Source organism: Vombatus ursinus, unplaced genomic scaffold, assembly GCF_900497805.2.
Source record: "Vombatus ursinus unplaced genomic scaffold, bare-nosed wombat genome assembly UNPS02014798.1, whole genome shotgun sequence".
NCBI classification, from domain to species: Eukaryota; Metazoa; Chordata; class Mammalia; order Diprotodontia; family Vombatidae; genus Vombatus; species Vombatus ursinus.
In genome coordinates this window covers 83298684-83321898 of record NW_020954576.1, presented here as the reverse complement: position 1 = coordinate 83321898, position 23215 = coordinate 83298684, and the positions used below count along the sequence as shown (strand labels likewise).

At 35.7% G+C, this 23215-nt stretch overlaps 1 protein-coding gene across 4 annotated transcripts in view; it reads left to right on the top strand.

Moving 5' to 3' along the window:
* The window catches only part of LOC114050151 (protein dispatched homolog 1), a 234920-nt gene that overhangs the window by 106152 nt on the left and 105553 nt on the right, over positions 1-23215 (top strand). For all 4 annotated transcript variants that reach the window (XM_027871758.1, XM_027871760.1, XM_027871757.1 and 1 more), the window contains exon 3: positions 16812-16850. In XM_027871758.1, the coding sequence (XP_027727559.1) occupies positions 16812-16850 (39 nt within the window). The remainder of the gene's footprint in view (positions 1-16811; positions 16851-23215) is intronic.

Sequence of the window (23215 nt, the reverse complement as noted above, 5' to 3'; positions counted from 1 at the left end):
CTGAAGCCTGTCTTTAACAATACATTCTAGATCACATCTTAATGTCCAACTTTATTTCTCCATGTAAGATCCTTAAGGTCAGGGACTGTTTCATTTTTATCTTTTTACTCCAAAACCTAATTTAGTCCTTGGCACATAGTTAATAAATACTTGTGAATTGACCATATATCACAATAAATTCAGTGGATACACAATTTGAAGATGTCACACCATGAAACAGAGTAAACTCAATTTAGGTACCTTTCACAGCTATACCTGGGGGGAGATAGCTTAGTAAAAGAGGAATAGAGATCATAAAAGATAAATAGACAGTTTTGAATACCTAAAATTGAAAAGTTTTTCCATGAATAAAGTCAATGAAGATAGAATTTAGAAAAGAAATGATGACGTGTATCCCATATCACTGGCAAAAGTTAGTATCCAAAAATATGTAGGGAATTGACACAAATATATAGTACTAAGAGGCATTCCCTAAAAGGTAAGAGGCCGAAGGGTATGAGCAAAGTGTTTTCAAAAGAATTGCAAACTATAAATATCTCATGAAAACATAAGTCAAATCATGAATAGTAAGAGAAACAAATGAAAACAAATATAAGATTTCATCTCACGATGGCAAAGATAATAAAATATCATCCTAGTGTTAGTGGGAAGATAGATATTTTGCTTCACTCTTAGTGGACCTGTATGGTGATTCAGATCTCCTAGGTTTCAATTGAAAATTATGTAAGAAAAGTGTCAAAACTTTTCATAGCCTTTGGCCCCGTGTTGCCAGTTCTGGACATATACCCCAACAGTATCAGAGGACTGTGAGAATATTGTATACATTGGCAAGTAGGGTTAAACTTGATCTAATTTTTTGCTTTATTTTCTTTGTCACAAGGAAAGGTTTAGTATGGAGGGGAGGGTGGATTGCAAATACTGTGATGCATCAGTAAGACATATTTTAAAATTTTAACTTAAAAAATCAAAATGGTTGTTTGGACAAGCTATTCCTCAAGTTTCCCTTCTATCTCTTAATTCCATTATTTTATTATCGTTTCAATCTAACATCTGTTAAGTGCCTGCTTTATTTAAGGACTGAGTGAGGTGCTGAGGATTGAAAGAGAAAACCTGAACACTTCCTGCCTTCAAAGAACTTAAATTCTACTCTCTCCTACATAGTCAAAAGAGATTATATTTGTAAAGCACTTAGTACAGTATCTAGCGCATAGTAGGCACTTAATGCTTATTGATTTCCCTTCCCCTTTTAGCACTACTGCTCCTTATGGTAGCTTGTTTTTTTTTTTTAATCTTTATTTGGAATATATTGAAACAGCCTGAAGTTTCAACATTGTTGAAAGATTAAAATCCGAATGTGAATTCTGAAAATTATTATAATAAATGGGTAACTATATGAAGATAAAGTATAGCTCTCTTTTGGGTAGCTAAATTTCCTTAAGAAGGATTACCTTGGTACAAAAGTCAGCTGAGTATAAATGTGGCCATGTGCCAACTCTTTGAAGTTTCTCTGCTTGCATTAACTAACCTCCTCAACTCCAAAGGTGCAGGAAGCTGGGGAGGGGTTTAATGTCAAAGTAGTGCTAGTCCAGTCTGTCTTGTGTTGAGCCCTCTTTGAAGCAGAGTGATTCAAGGCAATCTTCTGCTTACATAGGGGAAGTCTTTTGACCTAGAAGTTTAGAGAGAAAATCCATTGCCAGAAGGGAGTTGAAGATACTTAAAAGTAATTTGAACTGTCACACGTGCTTTAATAGGTTGAGGGAGTGAAGGAGAGGGAGAGGAAGGTATGGAGGTGGGGGAGAGAGAGAGATCATTTTTAGGGTTAATCTGGTTTTCCAAGAGGCAGATGATTTGCTATTCAAAGTGATTTGATGGGAATTTGCCAAAAGCTTCAGGAGCACTTATACTTTTTACTACTGTAGAGTCTTGATAAAGGTCAGTTTAATGATAAATGTGTGACTTTATAAGTTGAATATTACACAAACATGGTATTTGATTGGGATAGATAAGCAAGCTAAAATGGATTTTGAGTGGAAAAAAATGTATAAAGACTCAGGCTTAGAGATGCCAACTATCAGATTTCTGCCTAAATGTCAGGTTAAAGGGACTTTGCAAACTAAAAGCTGGTGTGTGTTACCCTCTTGTAGCTTAAAATCCTGCCTGTTAAGGCAAGCACATTTCTGAAATATATGTGAGACTGCTTGAAGTATAAGCCATTATTTTCTTGTCTCTCCATTATCTTCCTTGACTGCTGTTCTTCTGATTGTAGCCAGATCATCTGGAACTTTTTTTATGCCCTTCCAATTAAGAGAAACCTGTCAAAGTATTTTCTCCATTACTCTTAAATTCATTGTTCAAAATCTCAACTGATTTCAAGTGGGTTAGTTTCTCATACCATTGGTAATTGGTGCCAGATTGGTGGCTCTGTGCACCTTATTTAGAATTTTGATTCCTCAGAATACAGATTGGAGGTTTTTTTGGTCAGAATCTGTTCAAAGGAGAGTGATAGAAAAATAACCAGAAATGAGATCACCAAGTCGTTGTCATCATTAATTCTTTCATTAGGTAGCTTCAGCAGAGATGCCTAAGATGAATAGTTTTCAAGATAGGATACTTTTGGGATCCTTTGGTCTCAGTTCTCTAACATCGTAGCTTCAGAATTTGGAAGTGATCCTATCTAATGTAGATTCTGCCTATGGAGGAAAGAAAAGTTTCACCATGTGCCATTTGACTTCTGAGAATAATAGAAACATTTTAGCACATGTAGTAACAGTTTCTCCTTTTTCCTTACTTGTAACTGCCTAATATAACAGGCCCCTAAGTAATATTTTTTTTTCAAGCTCTGCTAGAGTGGTCAACTGCTGGTTCCAGCAGTAATCAACATTGTATGCCTATGCTCCTTCTCTGGGCACCACTTAGAATTGAATTCAATAGAGTTTCTTCTCATGGGTTTTATAGGAAAGGAAAATGAAAAAAAAAAGAGAAAACAAAATTAAAATTTCCTGGCTTATTATCTTTGTACTTTTTAAAAATAGGAAATAATTTCACTGTTTGTTAGCTTTTTATAGACTGGCAGAATATTGTGGATAGGGAAAAGGGAAATCATAAATAGATATAATGGGAAGAAGTAGTCTACATTTTGAGTTTTTCAGTTTTAACAGACTACTTTAAAACAAATTCTTGTTTTTCTAATAGCCAGATAAAACTTGATGTCCGAAGAGTAGGTGAATAATTTACCTCTTGGTTTTATTTTAGAAAGTATTTCTCCCCCCCTCCAATTTTTAATATCTCCCTCCCAACTCCCATAAATCACCTTCTATTTATTATACATGTTGACTCCCTTAATGGAATGTAAGCTCCTTGATGACAAGGACTATATTACTTTTGTCTTTGTATCCTTAGTACCTTGACAAATTAGGTACTAAATTAATGTTTGTGGATTGATTAATTCTTCTATGAATTGAGAATGAATTTGCCTTCCTTTTTTTTCCCCCCTTTTGAGTTTCAGTTCAGGCACCATCAAGTGCATAAAACCTTCTCTGAGTTTCCCCAAATGAAAGGGATCCTTTACCTCCTCCAATTTCTTATGAGAATATTATGATATTTTTCCTTTACACTTTACACTGATATTTTGCTTTTTATGATAGTTGTGTACATGTCTTATTTCTCTCATTGTGTTGTCTTATAAGCTATGTGAAGACAGAGACTTTTATTTCTAGTTTTTGTGTTCCTATCTCCCTGGCATAATACCTGGAACATAACAGGCACTTTATGTGTCAATCAGTCGATCAACTAGCACTTATTTATTAAGCTCCTAATACATTCCAGGCAAAGTGCTAGAGGATTCAGGGATGTAATAACAAAAGTGAGACAGAGTCTCACTAAGCTCTAGAAGCTTACATACCCATACCCTGGATTCATTTTTATACAATTGACTAGTGAACTCGTTTTAAGATGTACCTTCTATTTGGCGATTTTTAAGATTCTCAGAAAAAGCTTGAGCTTGTTTTTGCTTGGGGAAGATGTAACTTAAGAAGAAGGTAAACAAAACAAATTTCTCAAAATAAGGGAATAATCACTATTGAAGAAATTTCCCTTCAATTCAGGGAAAATTGCATTTTTGTTTGACACTCAGCTACTTTATATGTCTTACTCTCTTCTATGGAATGATAAATCTATTTAGCCTGACCTGAGTGCTTTACTATAATTTTTTAATGTTTCCGTGTTTCTTTTAAAAGTTCCATTAAAAAATAGCAAGTGAGAAATGCTGATGGAGTTGAAATGGCATCCCCGGCTTTTGGCAGAATACTTTTCTTTAAAATACAGATTTCTAATAGGTTTATTATTTTATACTTAACATAGAGATTTTAAAAAAAAAGAGGAAAAGGACTCGTGTGTACAAAAATATTTATGACAACTCTTTTGTGGTGGCAAAGAATTACAACTAAAGAGGTACCCATCAATTGGGGAATGGCTGAACAAATTATGATATATGAATGTAATGAAATAATGTTGTGCTAGAAGAAATGATGAAAGGAACACTTTCAGAGAAATCTGAGAATTGATGCAAAGTGAAGTTAGTAAAACAAATTATACAATAACATTGTAAAAACAAAAGAACTTTGACGAACTTTCTCAATGGAATGATTCCAGAATACTGATGTTGAAGAATGTTAATCATTTTCTCCCAGAGAGGTAAGGGACGAAATATGCAGAATGAGTTATATATTTTTTGGACATCGTGTGGGATTTGGTTTTGCTTGACCACAGTTGTTTTTGTTATTGTTGTTCAATAGTTGCAGTTATATGCAACTCTTTGTGACCCAATTTGGCATTTTCTTGGCAAAGACACTGAAGTGGTTTGCCATTTTCTTCTCTAGCACATTTTACGAACTGAGGCAAACAGGTTTAAGAGACTTGCCCAGGGTCACACAGCTAGTAAGTGTCTGGGGCCAGATTTGAACTCAGTGTTCCTGACTCCAGGCCTGGTACTCTGTTGCAAGGGTTTTATTTTTTGTTTTTCAGTAGGTGGAGAGGTAGAAGGGAGAAAAAAAACAAACGCCTGTTGATTGAAATTTTAAAAAGTAAACTTAACAAAAAAAGACTAGTTCTTGTTAGCTAAGATCACTGACATTCAAGGTTTTCCTGGCTAAATCCTTTAAATACTAACTGGAGAGAGGAACTAGAATAACTGTTTAGTTCTGTATGGAATTTACTTTCATAGAAGAAAAATTGTCATCTCAAATGTACCCAAAAGTCTTTGTTCTTTTTTGATAATAACTTTTTTTGATAATAGCTTGTTTGTAATGAAATCCTTCTTGAATTTTCAAATGGTAGTTTGCTAATTCAATGAACTTTAAAATACCTTTACTACAATGAATAATGATATTGTACCTATTCCCCCATTTCACAGGACACTGATTCTCTGTAGGAGGATTCAGCCTGTGTACCTCTGCTACTTCCAGTAGCCTTCTGGCTTCCCTGGGCCTTACTGCTACTAGAGCCTTTCAAACTACTGGGCTGGGAGCAGCGAGGTAGAGGTAGAAAAATTTCTGTTTAGATATTTTAACTTGTGGGTTCTCAAATTATTATGATTTTTAAAGATTTTGCATTTTCATCTCTTATCCACTTGAATCTAATCATTTAACTTATTCAAGGATGAATTTGTCTCTTGGGCCAATTATTAGACATCAAGACGAGGTAGGTTCATGGTTCTGGATAAATGTTCTGGAAGAATTGTATAGTGAAATTTTCAGAAGATTAAGACTAGTGTTTTTGATGAGATTCCAAACCTCTTCATGAAACAGTATGAAAGGTCTTCCATTGTCTATCAGAAGAATTAGGATTTAACATTGCTATCAATGCTTTCTTGCTGGAACTAGATTAATTTCAAATAAAGAATCTTAACTGCCTAGATAAATAGTTAAATGCCTTTTTTGTGACAGTGTGGTTGATACTTATGAACTTGTCATTTTATAATGGAGAAAGCCAGAAATGCTTATTAATTCCATCATTTTCAGTAGTCTAAAGGCTACTTCTTCCCTCTGTATTAGGAACATGCCAGGAATCTTGTTAGGTATCACTATTTTTATCCAAAGCAATGATAATGTACAGCTTATCTTTAATAATGAACACCATCAGATTGTTTGTAAAATAACTAGTGTTATCATTAATTTATGTAATAAAAAGTCACTTGTCATTATTACATTTATAATGGCTGCTTTATGGTTCTAAGAAGCTTTAGTGACATGTGGTAGGTAATCTAATGAACTTCTCACTAATAATTTCATTCTGCACATAATAGTGTTGGTAGAATCCCAGAGGTTATGAGGTGAGCCCCATTCCCTTAGGGGAGACTTTTTTTTTAATCATCTATAGCTTAAACTTTCAGAATATATTTTTGTGGTAAAAAACTCCACCATACTTTCAATATATTTAATTTCTCTGTCTTTGAAACTGAAGGGCTTGGAATTTTGGAGCATAATCAAAACACAAGTAGAAGCATTTTAGATCAATATTTTAAGAAATATACATGAAGTATGGATCATAGGAACACATCTTCCATTTAAATCTTAAACTCACTAGCCTTCACTATCAGTAGTGCATTTGTACTGTTATCTTTGTTTCTCCTTTTTGTCTTGATATCCTGCACACCAGTTGTTGACATTTGGTATTCACTAGCTATATTCTTTCAGGAAAAACATAAGGCCTGTTATTTTAAAAGACCTGATCATTTTTTCTGAGATAATAGCTTATAGCATTTAGAGAAGCTCTAAAAACATAAGAATATAAATTACATTTTTGGGTGGAAACAACCCAATTTTGTTAGCAAATCTCAAACTTATTTCAGAAATGTCCCTTTCAAAGTGGTAGAAAGATTAGGCTCCAAAGTGTCCTTCCTTCCTTCCTTCCTTCCTTTCTTCCTTCCTTCCTTCCTTCCTTCCTTCCTTCCTTCCTTCCTTCCTTCCTTGTCTTAAAAGAGTTGCATAGAGCACTGAGACCAGAAGTGACTTCCCCAGGTCACAGATCATTATGTGTCAAAGTCAGGCCTTGAACCCAGCTCTCCTTGGCTTCAAGGCCTGCTATCTGGTCACTAACTACACTATCTATCCTTATGATTCATGTCTATGGACATCTATAATCAATAAACATTAATTAAGACTCTTGTGAATCTCAATTTCCTCATCTATGAAATGAATGTAACACCTACCTCACTGGGTTGTTGAGATACTTACTGTCTTTCAGTTGTTTCAGTCGTGTGTAACTCTTGGTGACTGTATTTATGGTTTTCTTGTCAAAGATACTGGAGATGTTTGCCATTTCCTTCTCTAGCTCATTTTATAAATGAGAAATTGAGGCAAACAGGGTTAAATGACTTGCACAGGGTCACTCAGCTAGTAAATGTCTGAGGCCAGATTTGAATTTATGAAGATGAGTCTTCCTGATTCCAAGCCTGCCACTCTATCCACTGTGCCACCTAGCTGTCCTGTTGAGATACTAAGATAAGATAATGTATATAAAATGTTCTGTACACTTTTAAGCTATGCACAGATGTCAGCTGTTTGTTACTAGTACCAATGTTTATATCTATTAATATTATCTTGCTGTTTAAATCCCCCTCCAGCTGAGCTAAGTCTGCCATTTGGAATAGACACCATTTTAGCTTATTGAAATCCACATTTTCTTTTGTAATGCTTAATTATACAATTCATATGTATTGATTAAGGATAGATGGCCTGGTTTGACTTTTGAAGTCATCAGTAACATCATGACTTTTGCCCCTAGTGAGAGGCTTTTTCTGGGAAAATCATCTGGCTTTATTTACTCTATCCCAGCCAGGCATTTTAGATTCTGTGCCTAAAAACAATTCATAGTTTGTAATCAATATTTAAATAAGAGAATATTTACTCAGGACAGTAATGAATCTAGAAATAGTTAGAATTCTATCCTCCAAGTGAAGCAGTAGAAAATGTGTTTCATCTCCACTTAAGTGCCATTTCTTAACCCTCTGCCCAATAAAGATTGTGTCTCAAAACTTGGAAGCTCAGGCCACCGATAGAATAAATAGAATAAATCTTGGGAAAGATCCAGTAGCCATGATTCACTGGCATCCTACAAATTACATGGAAATATTAGTGTTGCATGCTCATCTGCCAAGGGTTTCACCTGTTCACTCTCCTTGGAGCCTTTGTTCCTGGTTTGGCTCAGAAGTCCTTTGTCTTGCTGAGAGGTAGCCTTTGCTGCCCCAAACTTCTTCCTTGTTCTTTTTCTTAGCATTATTGGCTTTTTTCCTCCTCTTAACATTTCTGGCATTTTTTTAAAAAAAGCATTTCTGGCTTTTTTTTGTTTTTTGCAGTGGTGGGGTGGAAGGGAGTAGGTGCCTCCACCCTCCTTCATTCTGGGAATCCTAGCCTTATGCCTGCTGTAGCACATCCTTCTCTCCCTTTGTCCCTTCGTGAAAGGTCAGGGAAAAGAGGAGCCATTTGCCTGCTGTAATCACAGACCCATTATTCAACTTTCATACCGTTTAAATCTTAGCTTTTCTGTTTCTATTCCTTCTTTGACCTCATCATGACCTGCAGTCTTTCCAGCCCTGAGTACTTTGTCAGGCAACACCCCTGCTCTGGCTTCACTCTCCTTCCTTCCCAATTTCAACCCCTTAGTCAATCTGTTCAACTCACTGCTCTCCTCTGCTCTCTCTAATTCCTTGGTTCTTTGCCCTATCAATGTTCATTGCTTGCCAAACCTCAACCCTAGATTACTCCTACCACCTACCTCTGTCCTACTCATTTGCTGTTGAACAGAGCTGGAGGAAGTCCTGCAACTATTCTGACTGGGTCCACTACCAAATTATGCTGGTTAATTTCATCTGAGCCCTCATTGAAAGTGACATGTTATACCTGTTGAAGAAAAGCAGAGTTTATTTGGTATGTTGGAAAAACAAATGTGAACTTCTTAGACAGATGTCAGTTCTAGACATTTTCATGATGGAACTGATTTAAAAAAAAAATCTGACATTCTTTTATCTGTCCATAATCTTCTATCATTCCTATACCTCACCCCTCTGAAACCTATTCTCTCTGCCCTCCTCTTGACCACCAAGCCCTCCACTTATTAGTATTTCCTTGAGTTATTATCCTTGGTTTGATTTCTCTTTTTTTCTCTTCTCAGTCTCTGCTCTATGTTTAATCAAGTCAACTCTACACTGTTTTCTGCTATTGAATCCCTCAAACTTTTGTTTCTTTATAATTTATCCCTTGCTAAATCCCAGTCCTAGAATAATTCCACCATCCACTTTCTCAGTTTTAGGCAGTTAGGTGATACAAAGGATAAAGTACTAGACCTGGAATCAAGAAGATCTAAATTAAATCCAGCCTCTGACACATATTAACTGTGTTACCCCAAGCAAGTCACTTGCCTTCTGTCTGCCTCAGTTTCCTTATTTGTAAAAAGGGGATAGTAATAGCAATTATCTCTCAGGGTTTTTATGAGAATAAGATGAGATGATATTTGTAAAGCACTATATAAATGCTAGCTATTTATTATTATTATTACTATTACTATTGTTGTTTGTTGGTGAATAGAGCTGGAGAAAATCACACCTTGCTGACTGGGTACGCTACAAATTTATGTTATCCAACTACGCTAGGCTCCCTACTGCAGCAAGACAATCCCTTTATTCTTTTCTATCTTGTTCTTCATAAAAGCTATTCCAAATCTTTTTTGTTTTTTATCCTAAAGCCTGCCAGTACACTTCTTCCCACCACCTTCTTCCCTGAGATTCACTCCTTATACTTTACTGAGAAAATGGAGTTGATTAGCTAAGAGTTACTTCTCCTCTCTTCCTGCCAGCCCCTTGATATCTTATTTTTGCTTTTTAGTGAGGCAGTCGGGGTTAAGTGACTTGCCCATGGTCACACAGCTAGTAAGTGTCAAGTGTCTGAAGCCAGACTTGAACTTAGGTCCTCCTGACTCCAAGGCCGGAGCTCTATATTCTGCGCCACCTAGCTGTCCCCCAGCTCCTTGATATCAAACTCCAGTGTTTTTTCCTTTACTCTTTTTTCTCACTGTTTATCCTTCTCTCCCTCTCTTTTTACCCTATCTCTTCTTAGACATCTAATTTATTTCTGGCCACTTCTTTTATGATCTGTACCCATTCTAAGAATCTCTCCCTTACGCTCTACCCTTGCTCTCTTATTCTTTAAACTATCCACCCTTCTAAGAGTCCCTCCCTTGTCTTCTCCCCTTACCCTCCTATTTCTCCATAAGTTAAGACTTTTATACCCTTCTAGATATATATGTTATTCTTTCTTTATCCCAGTTCTGATGAGAATAAGGTTGTAGCACTACCAGTCCTCCATTTCCTACTATTGCAGTTCTTCCATTCATGACTCATTTGTATGAGATAATTACTCCACCTTACCTCCCCCTACCAAATTTTATTGTTTTAAGCATCATACTTAACTCAACCTCAAGCCTTCTATCTATGTATGCTCTTTCAAACTACCCTAGTAATGGTAAGCTTCTTAAGAGTTACAACTTTTTCTCAGATAAGAAATAAACAGTTTGATCTTATTAAATCCCTTATAATTGGTCTTTCATGTTTACCTTCTTATGTTTCTCCTGATAGGTTAGATTTTCTTTTCAGTTCTGGTCTTTTACTCAAGAATACATGAAAATCTTTTATTTCATTAAATATCCATTTTTTTTTCCCCTCGCAGGATTATGCTTAGCTTTACTGGGTAAGTTGTTCTTGGTTGCAAACCCAGCTACTTTGCTCTTCAGAATATCATATTTCATGCCCTTCAATCTTTTAATGTAGAAATTGCTAAATCTTGTGTTATCCTGACTGTAGCTCCACAATTTTTAAATTGTTTCTTTGTAATTGCTTGTATTTTCTCCTTACCTGGGTGCTTCAAAACTTAGCTATAATGTTCCTGTGACTTTTCATCTTGGGACCACTTTTCAGGTGGTGATTTGGTGGATTTTTGTCCATTTCTATTTTACCCTCTAGTTCTAAAATTTCAGAGCAATTTTCTTTAAAAATTTCTTGAAGTATAGTGTCTAGACTTTTTTAAATCATAACTTTCAGGTGGTCCAACAATTCTCATATTGTCTCTCCTCAATCTGTTTTCTAGGTCTTTTTTTTTGTAATGAGACATTTCATATTCTCTTCTATTTTTTTCATTCTTTTGATTTAGTTTTATTATTTCTTGGTGTCTTATGAAGTTATTAGCTTCCCCTTGCCCAATTTTAATTTTTAGGGAGTTTTTTTTTAGGCAATTGGGGTTAAGTGACTTGCCCAGGGTCACACAGCTAGTAAGTGTCAAGTATTTGATCTGAGGCCGGATTTGAACTCAGGTCCTGACTTCAGGGCTGGTGCTCTATCCACTGCACCACCTTGCTGCCCTAAGTTATTTTCTTCCATAAGTTTTTGGATCCATTTTTCCAATTGGTTGACTTTATTTCCTTAATTTTCTTGGTTTTCTTGTGTTACTCTTATTTTTTCCCCTAATTTTCCCTCAATCTCTCTTATTTGGTTTTTAAAGTCCCTTTTAAACTCTTCCAAGAACTCTTTTTAGGCTTGTGACCATTTTACACTTTTTCTTTGGAGCTTTAGAGTAGCTGTTTTGACTTTACTGTCTTCTTCTGAGTTTGAACCCAGATCTTCTCTTTCCCCATAGTAGCTACCTATTGTCAGGTTCTTTCTCTTTTGCTTACTCTTTTTTTTTTTTTAAAGTGACTTGTTTCTTGACTGTTAACTTTTTGTTAGAGTTGGGCTCTAGGTGTAGGGCATATCTCAGGTTTCAGGTTTTTTGTGCTGTTGTTTTCTGAGCTTTATCTGGGGGCCTGATCTCACATAATCCTCTCTGCCCCTGAGCCAAGACCAGAACCCCCAGCAACACCATCACCACAAATGCTCCTACTCTCTGTGGTCCCTCTAAGGGCTACAAGCTTCTGTTTACCCTTTTGCTCTGGAACTGAAACCAAGGACCATTCTCCTGGGAGTGACCACAGCCAGAAGGATCTCTGCCCCTCTGCAACTTTATTCACCAATGTGTTCTCACTCTTTGCCTACAGCCACAGTCCAGTACTGCATCTGGTCAGTGCACCTGGGTCCTATGTGCAACATTAGTGGAGGGCCCTATAATCTTATCCTGATCAGCTGTCTCAACCCCCCAACACTGTTCGTAAGTTCTTGAAGCTGAGGCTGCTTCCTGACACAGCTGCCCCTAGGGCTTGTTGTTTTTTGATTCAGTGGTATCTGCCCCAAGGTATCTGTACTTCATTTGGGCCACACCACCACTCTGGGAGTTCAGGTCTTTCCTAACATCCTTCCAAATTGTCTTGGTCTGGACAATTGCTATACCCTGACTTTTAGTTATTTCTGCAGCTCTAAAGTTCACTGAAGCATTGTTTTAAATTATTTGTGGAGAAATTTGGGAGAGCTAGGTAATTTCCTGTCTTATTCCTCCATCTTCCCAGAATACTCTCTATTCCCTTCTCTTCCAGCAAATTGGTCCCATAGTCATCTCCCTCTCCTGATCTTCAATCTCTCCCTTTTCATTGTTTCTTCCTTGCTATAAACATATCCCGATTTCCCCCATTCTTTAAATAAACAAAAAACTCTTACTAGATCTACTATCCTTGCCATTTCACTATATCTCTTCTGCCTTTTTGCTCAGCCAAATTCCTTGAAAAAACTACCTGCACTAGATGCCTCCACTTCTATCCCTCTCATCTCAACCCTTTGCAATCGAGTTTACAATGTCATCCACTCAATTAAAACTCTTTTCTCTAAAGTTACTTACCAGTGGTCTCTTAATCACCTCTTCTCAATCTCATCCTTTTTGATCTCTTCAGCATTTGATGTTGTTAACCATCTCTTCCTCCTAGATACTCACTTCTCTAAGTTTTCATTTCACTGCTCTCTACTGTTTCTCTTCCTTTCTGTCTCACCACTCTTTCAAGGATTCATCCTTGTCTTTTCCACAAACTTTGGGTATGTTTCCAAGGCTTTGATCTCAGCTTTCTTCTCTTTCTTTACTGTCTCATTTGGTGATTTCATCAGATTCCATGGGTTAAATTATCATCTCAGTGCATATGACAGTGTAGATCCATATATCTAGGTATCTCAAACTCAACATGTTCAAAACATAATTCATTATTTTTTTCTTCCAAACTCACTTCTCTTACAGACTTCCGTATTAGGGTAGAGGATACCACCATTATCTCAGTAGCCCAAGTTTGCAACTTTAACATATTCTTTCACTCCTCACACTTACCCCACATATCCTCACATATCCAATTGCCAAATCTTGTCATTTAATTTCTAATAGACTATTGAAATGACTTCCTTTTTGTCTCTCCATACCTCATGCCTATCCTTTCCTGAATCTATTCTTCGCACAACCATCAAAGTGATTTTCCTAAGATGTAATTTCTAACCATGACACACATGCCCTGCCCCCACTTCTCTGAAGTAAATTCCAATTACTCAGTATTACCTCTAGTATCATATATAAATTCTTCTGTTTCTTAATCTCATCGTAACCTGGGTGCTTCTACCTTTCCAGTCTTCTTATATGTGATTTCCCTCTATGCACTCTTCAGTAGAGCCTTGGGGGCTTACTTAATGTTTTACACACACACACACACACACACACACACACTTTTAATCTGTTAGAACGTAAGCTCCTTGAGAGTAAGGACTGTTTCATTTTTGTCTCTTCATTGCTTAATGGGATGCCTAGCACATAGTATGTGCTTAATAAATGCTGTTGATTGATTGATTGGAAATAGATTATTTGCTTATTTTCTATCAAGTTCATAAATTTTTTTGTGTTTGGCATCTTTCATTTGAAAGTGTAACAAGGTTTATGATTCTAAGAGAAGACTGAAGACTTGTACATGGAGAGTAACCTGTTAGTGTCTCAAAAAAAAAAATTAGCTTTAGGTAAACTGTTATTGATAAGTACTATGGTCATATGTTAAAAATATTTTGATTGTTTTTTAGGACCATTTTAAGATACATACACACGTATTTACAAAAAATGAAAATAAATATACACCTTGAAAATATTTATAAGTACTTTTATAAGATGCTCTTGATTGGAATACTTAATCTTCTTGATTATTGAAGAGAAAAAGCAAAAAAGAACAGACTGGAAAGCTTTTCAAAATCTAATGCTGGGAAAAATTGAAATAGGAGTTTAAAAAGTTTTCAAAAGCATAAGAAGCAATTAGAATATGCTTGCCTGAGTTAATGTATTGTCTTGGACTTTGTCCCAGTGTATGAAAGCACTAAAGAAATATGTAGTTTAATTATGGTCACAGACTCCAAGAGAAGAAGGGCAAAATAGCAGATAAAACACTAGGTTTGGAGTTAGGAAGACCTGTGAAGGTCTGCATTTAAGTCTTGCTTCTCCTGAATCCTGGCTATGTGACCCTGGGCAATTCATTTAAACATTCAGTGACCCAGGTGATGTTCTCAGATGATGTAGATGAGTATAGCTGATCTATCTGATTTGAAGTCATAGATGAAGTTTTCATCTCTCTGAGAATTCTCCACCCTGATGAAATCATCCCCCCCCTTCCTCCCTTCTACCCACAAACAAACAAAACCTTTAAACTCGTGTTCTCCTGCTGAGCAAGAGAGCAAAATAAAAATTTGAAATTATTTCCTTTTTTGCAAAGGGTCAGTAATTTACCCTGCTTTAAGGTATGAGTATCTGGCAGGAACATTTGGAAATTTAGTATTGGATTCTGTAGACTAAACAGAGCTTTTGTATTAATAAGTCTCTGGACATAGCAATTCTCTTGTTTTTAACACACTTCAAAGGTTTTTGTTTAAAATCCTAGGTAATTATCTCCATTGTTTAGTAAAGTAAAAAGTCTGCTGTGCAAACTAGTTAGGTTAGTGACATTTTAAATTCTAGATAGTTTAATTTTTTAAAAATCTGAACAGAATTTTACTTTTATATTCTTTTTGGGTTCTTTTTAAACTGTGTGATTGATCTGTTATTGTATCTATACCTATGCATCCAGTGTAGATAATCTGTGCCTATATAATAGAGATAAAACATGGATAATGCAAAAATCTTACTTGTCGATGGTTTTAACTTCATCGATCATTTATCAAATCTTTTGCATTTCATTCCATTTCCAGTTGGAGGTGTTAATGCACAGTGAAGTAATTCTAGAATTCGAAGCTGGATAGACAGGTTTTTAAACTTCTAACTAGATAATTTACTTCTTGCTAATCTGATAATTGACTGTTTATAAATGGATTCTACTTACTAAAATAATAGCAGCACCACTTTTTAAGGCAAAGGAAGTACTATTACAAAAAGGAAAATAAAAGAAATGCAAGAAAGAGTGGGTCCTGTGTACCACCAAAAGTATGGTCTTACAGTGCTTCTTAAACTGTGGATTGTAACCCTATATAACTGAATGTGGGAGTTGCAAAAAATTTGGCAACAGTGAAAGATTTCTGAATGTGAAATGTCCAAAAATTAATTCAAAATCAAACACATAGTGAATCTGAGGTGTTTCTGGCTCTGAACATAGCATTGACGATTATAAAATCAAAATATTGATCAGCTCTGAAAACCGTTGAAGATGCTTTACATCCTGCAGTATCAAATATTCTGTAAAGATATAATTCTTTATGTAAAAATAAATAAGCATATCCATCTCATTAGTATGCAAATTTGCTTTAGTTTTTAATAAATGATAAAAATAAATGCATACCAAAGAATTGTTTTAAAAATAAAATTCTTTATGATTTATTATCAGTAAATGTTTGATTTGTATACTTATTTTATATACCTTATATACCCAGGGTTGCATAAAAATTTCTCTAGAAAAGGGATCTCGAATGGAAAAAGCTTAAAAAGCCCTGGTTTGAATGGTATGTGGATAAATAGAATTTTATCAAAGTATGCCATAACCTTAGCTGTCTAACATTTCCAGTAATGAGTTATCTAAGTTGCAAAGGTTTTTGGGATATCTGATGCTTTTAGGCACCAGTACTTTTTAAAAAAATATTTCCCAATTTGACATTGAAATTTTCCCTACTTTCCTTCATTCTTAAACAAAGTATACTAGGATCAGCTTTAGGGCCAAATCTAGCCAGTCAATACTTGTTCTTGTACACTGGAAAACCAAGCATGGTCTTTACATTTTTAAATATGATAAAACTTTATTTAAAAATGAGAAAACCATACTTAGCTCTTGGACACAAACAGGTGGTTGACTCTGGCCCACAGGGTATAGTTTACTTATCTGCATACTCTACTGATCATGATTTAACCATTTTTGATGACTTGGGTTACCATAAGCCTGATTTAACTTTGATCTGTTAATAATAATAATAATAATAAGAAGAAGAATAAGAATAATAATACCATCATCCCTTTGAGTACATATTATTATACATATATGTATATATACACACACATACATACACACACATGTACAATGTACATATTGAGTACATTGATGCCCTTGGGGCCTATTGAAATTTGTAGAGCTGTTTGCCTAAGTGCAAAATGGACTTAAGTTGCTATGATTTTAATTCATTTATCTGGCTTGTGTCTTGATGGAGTTTTTTCCTTTTTAATCTACTTTACACTTTCTGTGGACTTGGGAATTATATGTCTAAGCTTGCTAAATTTGGGTGGGAAATAAGAATAAACAGGCTTTGAGCAAAAGCTTGAGGGGTGGTCCCATGAGCAAAGTGTATGTGCTTGTAGTATATGGACTTTATGACGTATGTTTGGCTGCTCAGATGGGTTTTTGCTTACTTTCAGGTTCTTTGCTGTGTCCTAATAGGTGTGACTGCCAGATCGGTGAGTCCTAGATTGATGAAATGTGACTATAAATCTATTATGAACTATAGTGGAAGTATTTTCATTATTTACTAATATTTGTTTGCCTTCTAAGATTCTACTGTGAAGTTTTAGCTTAACTGTGGTAGTTCCAAAAGGAGATCATATGGATAGTTTTCAAAACTTAAATGGGCTGTAATGAAGCTCATGACCTCCTCAAAATACATATTCTGTTTATTTTTTTTTAATCTGTAGGTTGTACCTCTCTTGTTAATGTCATGAGAGGGTCTCTGTTGTTTTTCATTTAAGAGAAATATTTTTGGGTTTAATCCATGTTAAGTATTAAAGGATTTTGTTAGATGGGTCCTGGATTTGGAGATGACACCTATTTGAATCTTGATCTTTTTCATTATTTATCTCATGAGATTTCCAGTAATATTAAATCAAAGTTTCCCACTCTCAGTTTTATGATACTCTGGGATGATTCTTATTATATAAAGAGAAGTAGAGCAAACTTCTCAATATAATCTTACTACAAAATTCATTTTATTTAACTTTAATTGAATTTAATTTGAAAAATGAATTCTTTTTATACTTTTGAAGGAATGGGAAAGCATTGCAAAGCAATCAGTATTTCTGGCCATAATTTTTCTATATACCATAAGATAATAATACTCTTACTTTTTTAAAGCCCCTCCACCCAGTGAGGTAGTCTGAATATTATTTTACAGATGGGGGAACAGAGGCTCAGAGAGAATAAGTATCTTGTTCATGGTCATAGGTTCATAGACTTTAAAGATGGGAAGGACCTTAGGGATCATGGAGTCCAACACATTTATTTTATAGATTAGAAAACAGGAGCTCCCAAAGTGAAGTGACTTGTTAAAGGTCACCCAGGTTGGAAGTCACAAAGCAGGTTTTGAATTTAAACCTCTCATTTTAGATCACATGTCCTTCATTATGCCACACGTGACTCTGAATAATTGATGTGCTTCTGTGGCTTGGGACAGAGAACAGAAGATTATATCTAATTGGATTTATGACTGGATTACAGAGATCACACATAATTACCCAAATCAGATTCCCTAAAGGTTTTCTGCCTTTGTACTACTGTTAAGTGAATCTTCTTCTACTGCTTAGCATCACTTAAAGTTATTTCACCTTTTCTGTAGAGTAGAAGTAGGGGAATATTTTTCTATGGGAGACCACTAACAGAAAGTTAAATTTAGGGTTGGTTGTGGATTTTTTTTTTTAAATGACAGCAACAGGCAGTGTCCTTATCTACTTTTTAGCCTAAGAATTTTTTCACAGGAACTATGATTTCATTGATTTAGGGACTCAAATAACCCACCTTTCCCTGCCCCCTAAAAGTCACACTATTTTAAAAAATAGATTTTTATTGACATCTTCTGTTTTCACATTGCCTAGTTTTCCCCTCAGATCAATCCCCTTGACCCTTCCAGAGAGCTATCCTTTATAACAAAGACTTTAAAAAAATGAAGAGGAAAAAAAATCTTTAATCAAAAGAATCTGACATTATATGCAATTTCCAATGCTAGTGGGGACCCCTGTCCCTTGTAAAGTCATATGAAGGTGTTCTTATATCTTCTTTGGGGCAAAGTTTGTTTTTTATAATCTCTTTTTTTTAAATAGTGAGCCATGCAATATTTATTTTATTTTTTCACTTATTTTTATTAATTTATTTTGCTTTATCAACAGTCACTTCCATAAGCTTTTGAGTTTTAAATTTTTCTCCCCCTCCCTTCCCAAGATGGCACGCAATCTGAACATAGACATCACACATACATATACATTTCTATTAAACATATTTTCACTTTAGTGATATTGTAAGTAAGAATTAGAACTAATAGGAGGAACCACCAGAAAGAGCAAACAAAATACAACAGAAGAAAAAAAATAGCAAATAGTATGCTTTGATCTGCATTCAAACTTCATAGTTCTTCCTTTGGATGTGGATAGCATTTTCCATCATGAGGCCTTTGGAGATGTCTTAGATCCTTGTATTGCTGAGAAGGGTTAAGTCTATCAATATTAGTCATCACATTTTTTATAATTCCTTATCATTCCTGTTTGTTTTGTGGTAGTTGTTCTTTATATTTACATCTTCTCAGTCATTGTGTCCATTGTTTTCCTAGTTCTATTTACTTCATTTTGCTTCAGTTCACTATACTTCTTTTTATTCATTGTTGTTGTTGTTTTTTCAGCACAGTAATAGTCCATTACATTCATGTGCTGAAATTTGTTTAGCCATTCTCCATCTATGGGCATCTTTGTTTCCAGTTCTTTGCTACTACAAAAAATATTTTCATAAATACTTTAGCATCCATGGAGCCTTGTTTTTTGTCAACCTCCTGGGGTTTATGCCTAGCAGTAGAATCTCTAGGTCTAAGGTTAAGGACATTTTAGCTACTTTATTTGCATAATTCCAGATTTCTTTCTAGAAAGGCCATGACTCCACCAACAATGCATTAGTATGCCTACCTTTATGTAGTCCAATCAATATTAATTTTTCCCAATTTTTATCATCTTTGCCAGTTTGCTGGGTGTGAAATAGAAGTATCATAGTTGCTTTGCTTTCCATTTCTTTTACTCTTAGTGATTTGAAGCATTATTTTATATGGTTGTTAATAATTTGCTATTCTTCTTTTGAAAACTATTTGTTCATGTCATTTGACCACCTATTTATTGGAAAGTGGGAACGTTCACATTAATACAGATCATTACTGTCACTGCAAGACTTACAGTCTTAGAGACTTGATTGTGTCAGGGAGAGTATAAGTGATTTTCCTAAAGTCACACATTCAGAATGTATGTCAGAGGGGTTTTTGAACTTAAGACTTCTGACTTCAAGGCTGGCTCTCTTTCTATTTCATCATACTGCCTAAGAACAAGGAAGTGGAAACTCTATTTAATAAATATAACAATAGTGGCAGCTAGGCGGCGCAGTGGATAGAGCACCAGCCCTGGATTCAGGAGGACCTGAGTTCAAATATGGCCTCAGACACGTAGCACTTAGTAGCTATGTGACCCTGGGCAAATCACTAAACCCCATTGCCTAGTCAAAACAAACAAACAAAAAAACCCCCAAAGTAAAATAAATACAACAAATAATAAAAAATGAACTTCTATTCTATATTGCACTAGTTAAGGAAGACAGACAAAGGTGAAAGGGAAAATAATGGGGAAATGAAAGTCACCGATATGCAAAAGCAAGAGTACACAGAAAAGGAGATGGCTGAGAGACAAACATATAGGGGGTGGGAGGAGAGACAGAGAGAGAAAATGAAAATATCAAGATTGACCTTCAAGGAATAATGTTCTTGTTTTGTAGCCTTTTCAGAAATTATGAATAAAAAAAGACATCTGGCCAAAGTTCTGTGTTATGTTCATTCTTATTGGCATAAATGGGGCTATTATCTCTTGGTAATTATTTGAAGGATAGTTGAAATTAATTTGATGAATGGAAGGTCTCCACCTTTACTTTAGGTATATATAGCTGCATATGGATCCTTGAAAGTAGGGAGCTCAACTTAACGGGAGATAATTATTTTCAAATTAACAGAGATATATATTGTTTCTTTTCTTTTTTAAATTTTCCTTGTGGTGTCAGAAATTAAACTACAAAACTGTGCTCGGTACTCTTTTCTCTGCCTCTCTTCTAAATAGTTTTTGATCTACAGGGTAGGTTAAGTGATACAAAATTTTACAGCAATGTATTTTACTGTACTATATTTGAATTTTTTAATCTAATTAGATTTACACCTATAGATAAAAGTGCCTAAACTAACTTCTATAGATTTGGAGCTAGAAGAGATCTTAAGGAACATCTATTCATTTTATGGAAGAGGAAAACAAGGCCTAGTAAGGATAATTAATCTGCCCAAAGTCATAGAGATTGGTAGAAAGTGACTAAGTGAAGGGTTTTTGAGGCTAGGGACACATGGGTTTTTTGTTTTGTTTATTTTTTGTAGGCATCAGGGAGAGAGTAAGTAGAGAGAAAGAGTGAAGATGATATTGGGGGCAATCTGCTGGACAAGACAGGAGAGGATGAGATCAAGGGTGCAAATAGAAGGGTTGACCTTAGCAAGAAGATCCTTTTCCATCAAAGATTGGAGTGAATAAAGAAATAATGGGGGATGATACCAGAGTGATATGATATGAGAAGAAGGGGAGAAGAAGGAACTCATGGTGAATATCTTCAGTTTCTCTGGTAAAGAGGTAAGGTCCTTATCTTTAGTCTCCTTAGCTTTTTTTTAAAACAACTCAGTCACACTATCTTCTATGGAAAGCCTCTCCTGCCTGCCCTTAGTGCTCTTTCTTCCTGGGGTTATATAGGGTGTTCAAGGAGCACTAGTAACTGTGGTGTGAGGGCTTGCTGAGCCGTTTTCAGGACTGCTTTGGTATCTACCTGGCACTCAATTCTCACCTGTGGCTCCAAGAAACTGTACCATGTGCAGCGACCACAACTCAGTAAACCATCTGAGCAGATGGGTCAAACCAGGTTGAGGGTAACCGATGGGCCTCAAACCCATCTGTGAGTTAGGGAGTTGACTACCCTAAGCACGTGAAGACTTGCCCCAGTAAAACGAGCAGATAAGAATTGTTTGTTCAGTGCCCATGAAGCCGACTGAAGCAGGTGCTATGGGTATTTAGAGCTTGATCAAACATCAAAGATGCCAAGGTCACCCACTGCATTGTGGGCCATCGCAGTCATCCTGACTTCTGGCTTGCCACTGGGCTTTGATGACTGGAAGAGAGAGTGAGACTGACAACTTTGTGCGACTCTGCCCCACTTAAATCCAATTCACTCACAAGTCAAGACGTTGCTCCGTGATGTCATTGGTCCTCTTCAAAAATAAAAGACAAATAATAACATCTCTTTCCTCTAAATGTCATTGTGGTCATCATCCTCATTCTCATCCTTATCATCATAACTAATATGTGTCAGTTTAAGGTTTGCAAAATGCCTTATATATATTATATCATTTGATCCTCACAATAGCCTTATGAAGTAGGTATTGTTATTATTTCATCTTAACCGTGAGGAAACTGAACTTACGAGAGACTTGCCAAGGGTCGCATTACTGGTAAGTGTGTTTGAAATGGGATTCAAATTCTTCCTGACTCTAAGATTGGCACTCTATCCATTATTCTGCTTGTCTTCCAGAAATTCTTATTTTTTATGTTATATTCTACAGGGACTGTTTATCCTTGTTTTGTATTGTCAAGGTTTAATGCAGTACCGTGAACTTCATAGGCACTTAATAAATCCTTATAGATTTGGATTGAATTAGATTAGTGTGATAAATTGCTCCCATTGTTAATGTATTTCCGTTTCTGTTGGATGAGTAAAAAAGCAATAATTGTACATTGATTTCAGGAGTTTCTATTGCTTAAATGCCTATTCCCTTAAAAAGCTCAGTTTAGGAGAGTAGTGTTTTGAGATTTATCTAAACTGTGTGAAATCAGAGAGTCCCAAAGAAATTTTACATCCCCTTTTAAAGGTAACTGAAGGTTAGCAGCCCAAGTCTTTGATTTATCTGAATACAGGAGAAATTCTCAGGCTCCCATCTGTTTGCTAACAACCAGCCAGAAAAAGATTGACTCCTCTGTCCTGGGACAGTCGTGTTTGGTCAGCCCCTCAAAAGAAGACAGTGTAGTGAACAAACATTAAATTTGTGCTCAAATACAATTTTCTTTTGCCTTATGTATTTCAGCCTTCATCAGTGTCAGCAAGGCTGAGATCAAATAAAGCCTTCCATAGGAGCTGTGACAGTGTCCATTTACTCAAACCCCTCAGAGCTCTTTGGTGCAGAAGAAAAGTAGTCTGCCAGTTTCATTCTCCTAGTCAGAGAAGGTGGGGGTGTAAGTGCTAGACAAAAGAAGGAAAATGCTCGTATGTGCATTACTTTGAGAAATCCCTTGAAAAAACAGAAAGGATTAGAGTACTTGCCTTTGTGTTAGATTGTAGAATCATAGAAAGTTAGCTCCTTTTTCTTCCTCTCTTCTTTTTTACCATCCAAATTAACCAGCAACCTCCCAAGTTGAAGTAGAAACTATTTTCTGGACAGAAGATATATTTGTTAGCTTCCCAAATTTTTGTTTTCAATTGCTACTTTGGTCTTCAACCGCTTACCTTCATGATAGCAAAATAATCAGTTCAGAACTTTTGAAGTGTGTGCCAGCTTGTTAAATGGCATTTGATATTTTGGTCATCATGATATTCCCAGAACGTTAATTTGGAAAAAAAAATTTTCTTTAATTTAATAGTTGTGTTATCTCAGGAAAAGAGAGACTTTTGGATCATGTAGGAGCTCTGGTTTTACTTGACAGAGACATGGTTCCATTAGTCCAGTTAGTTGGTA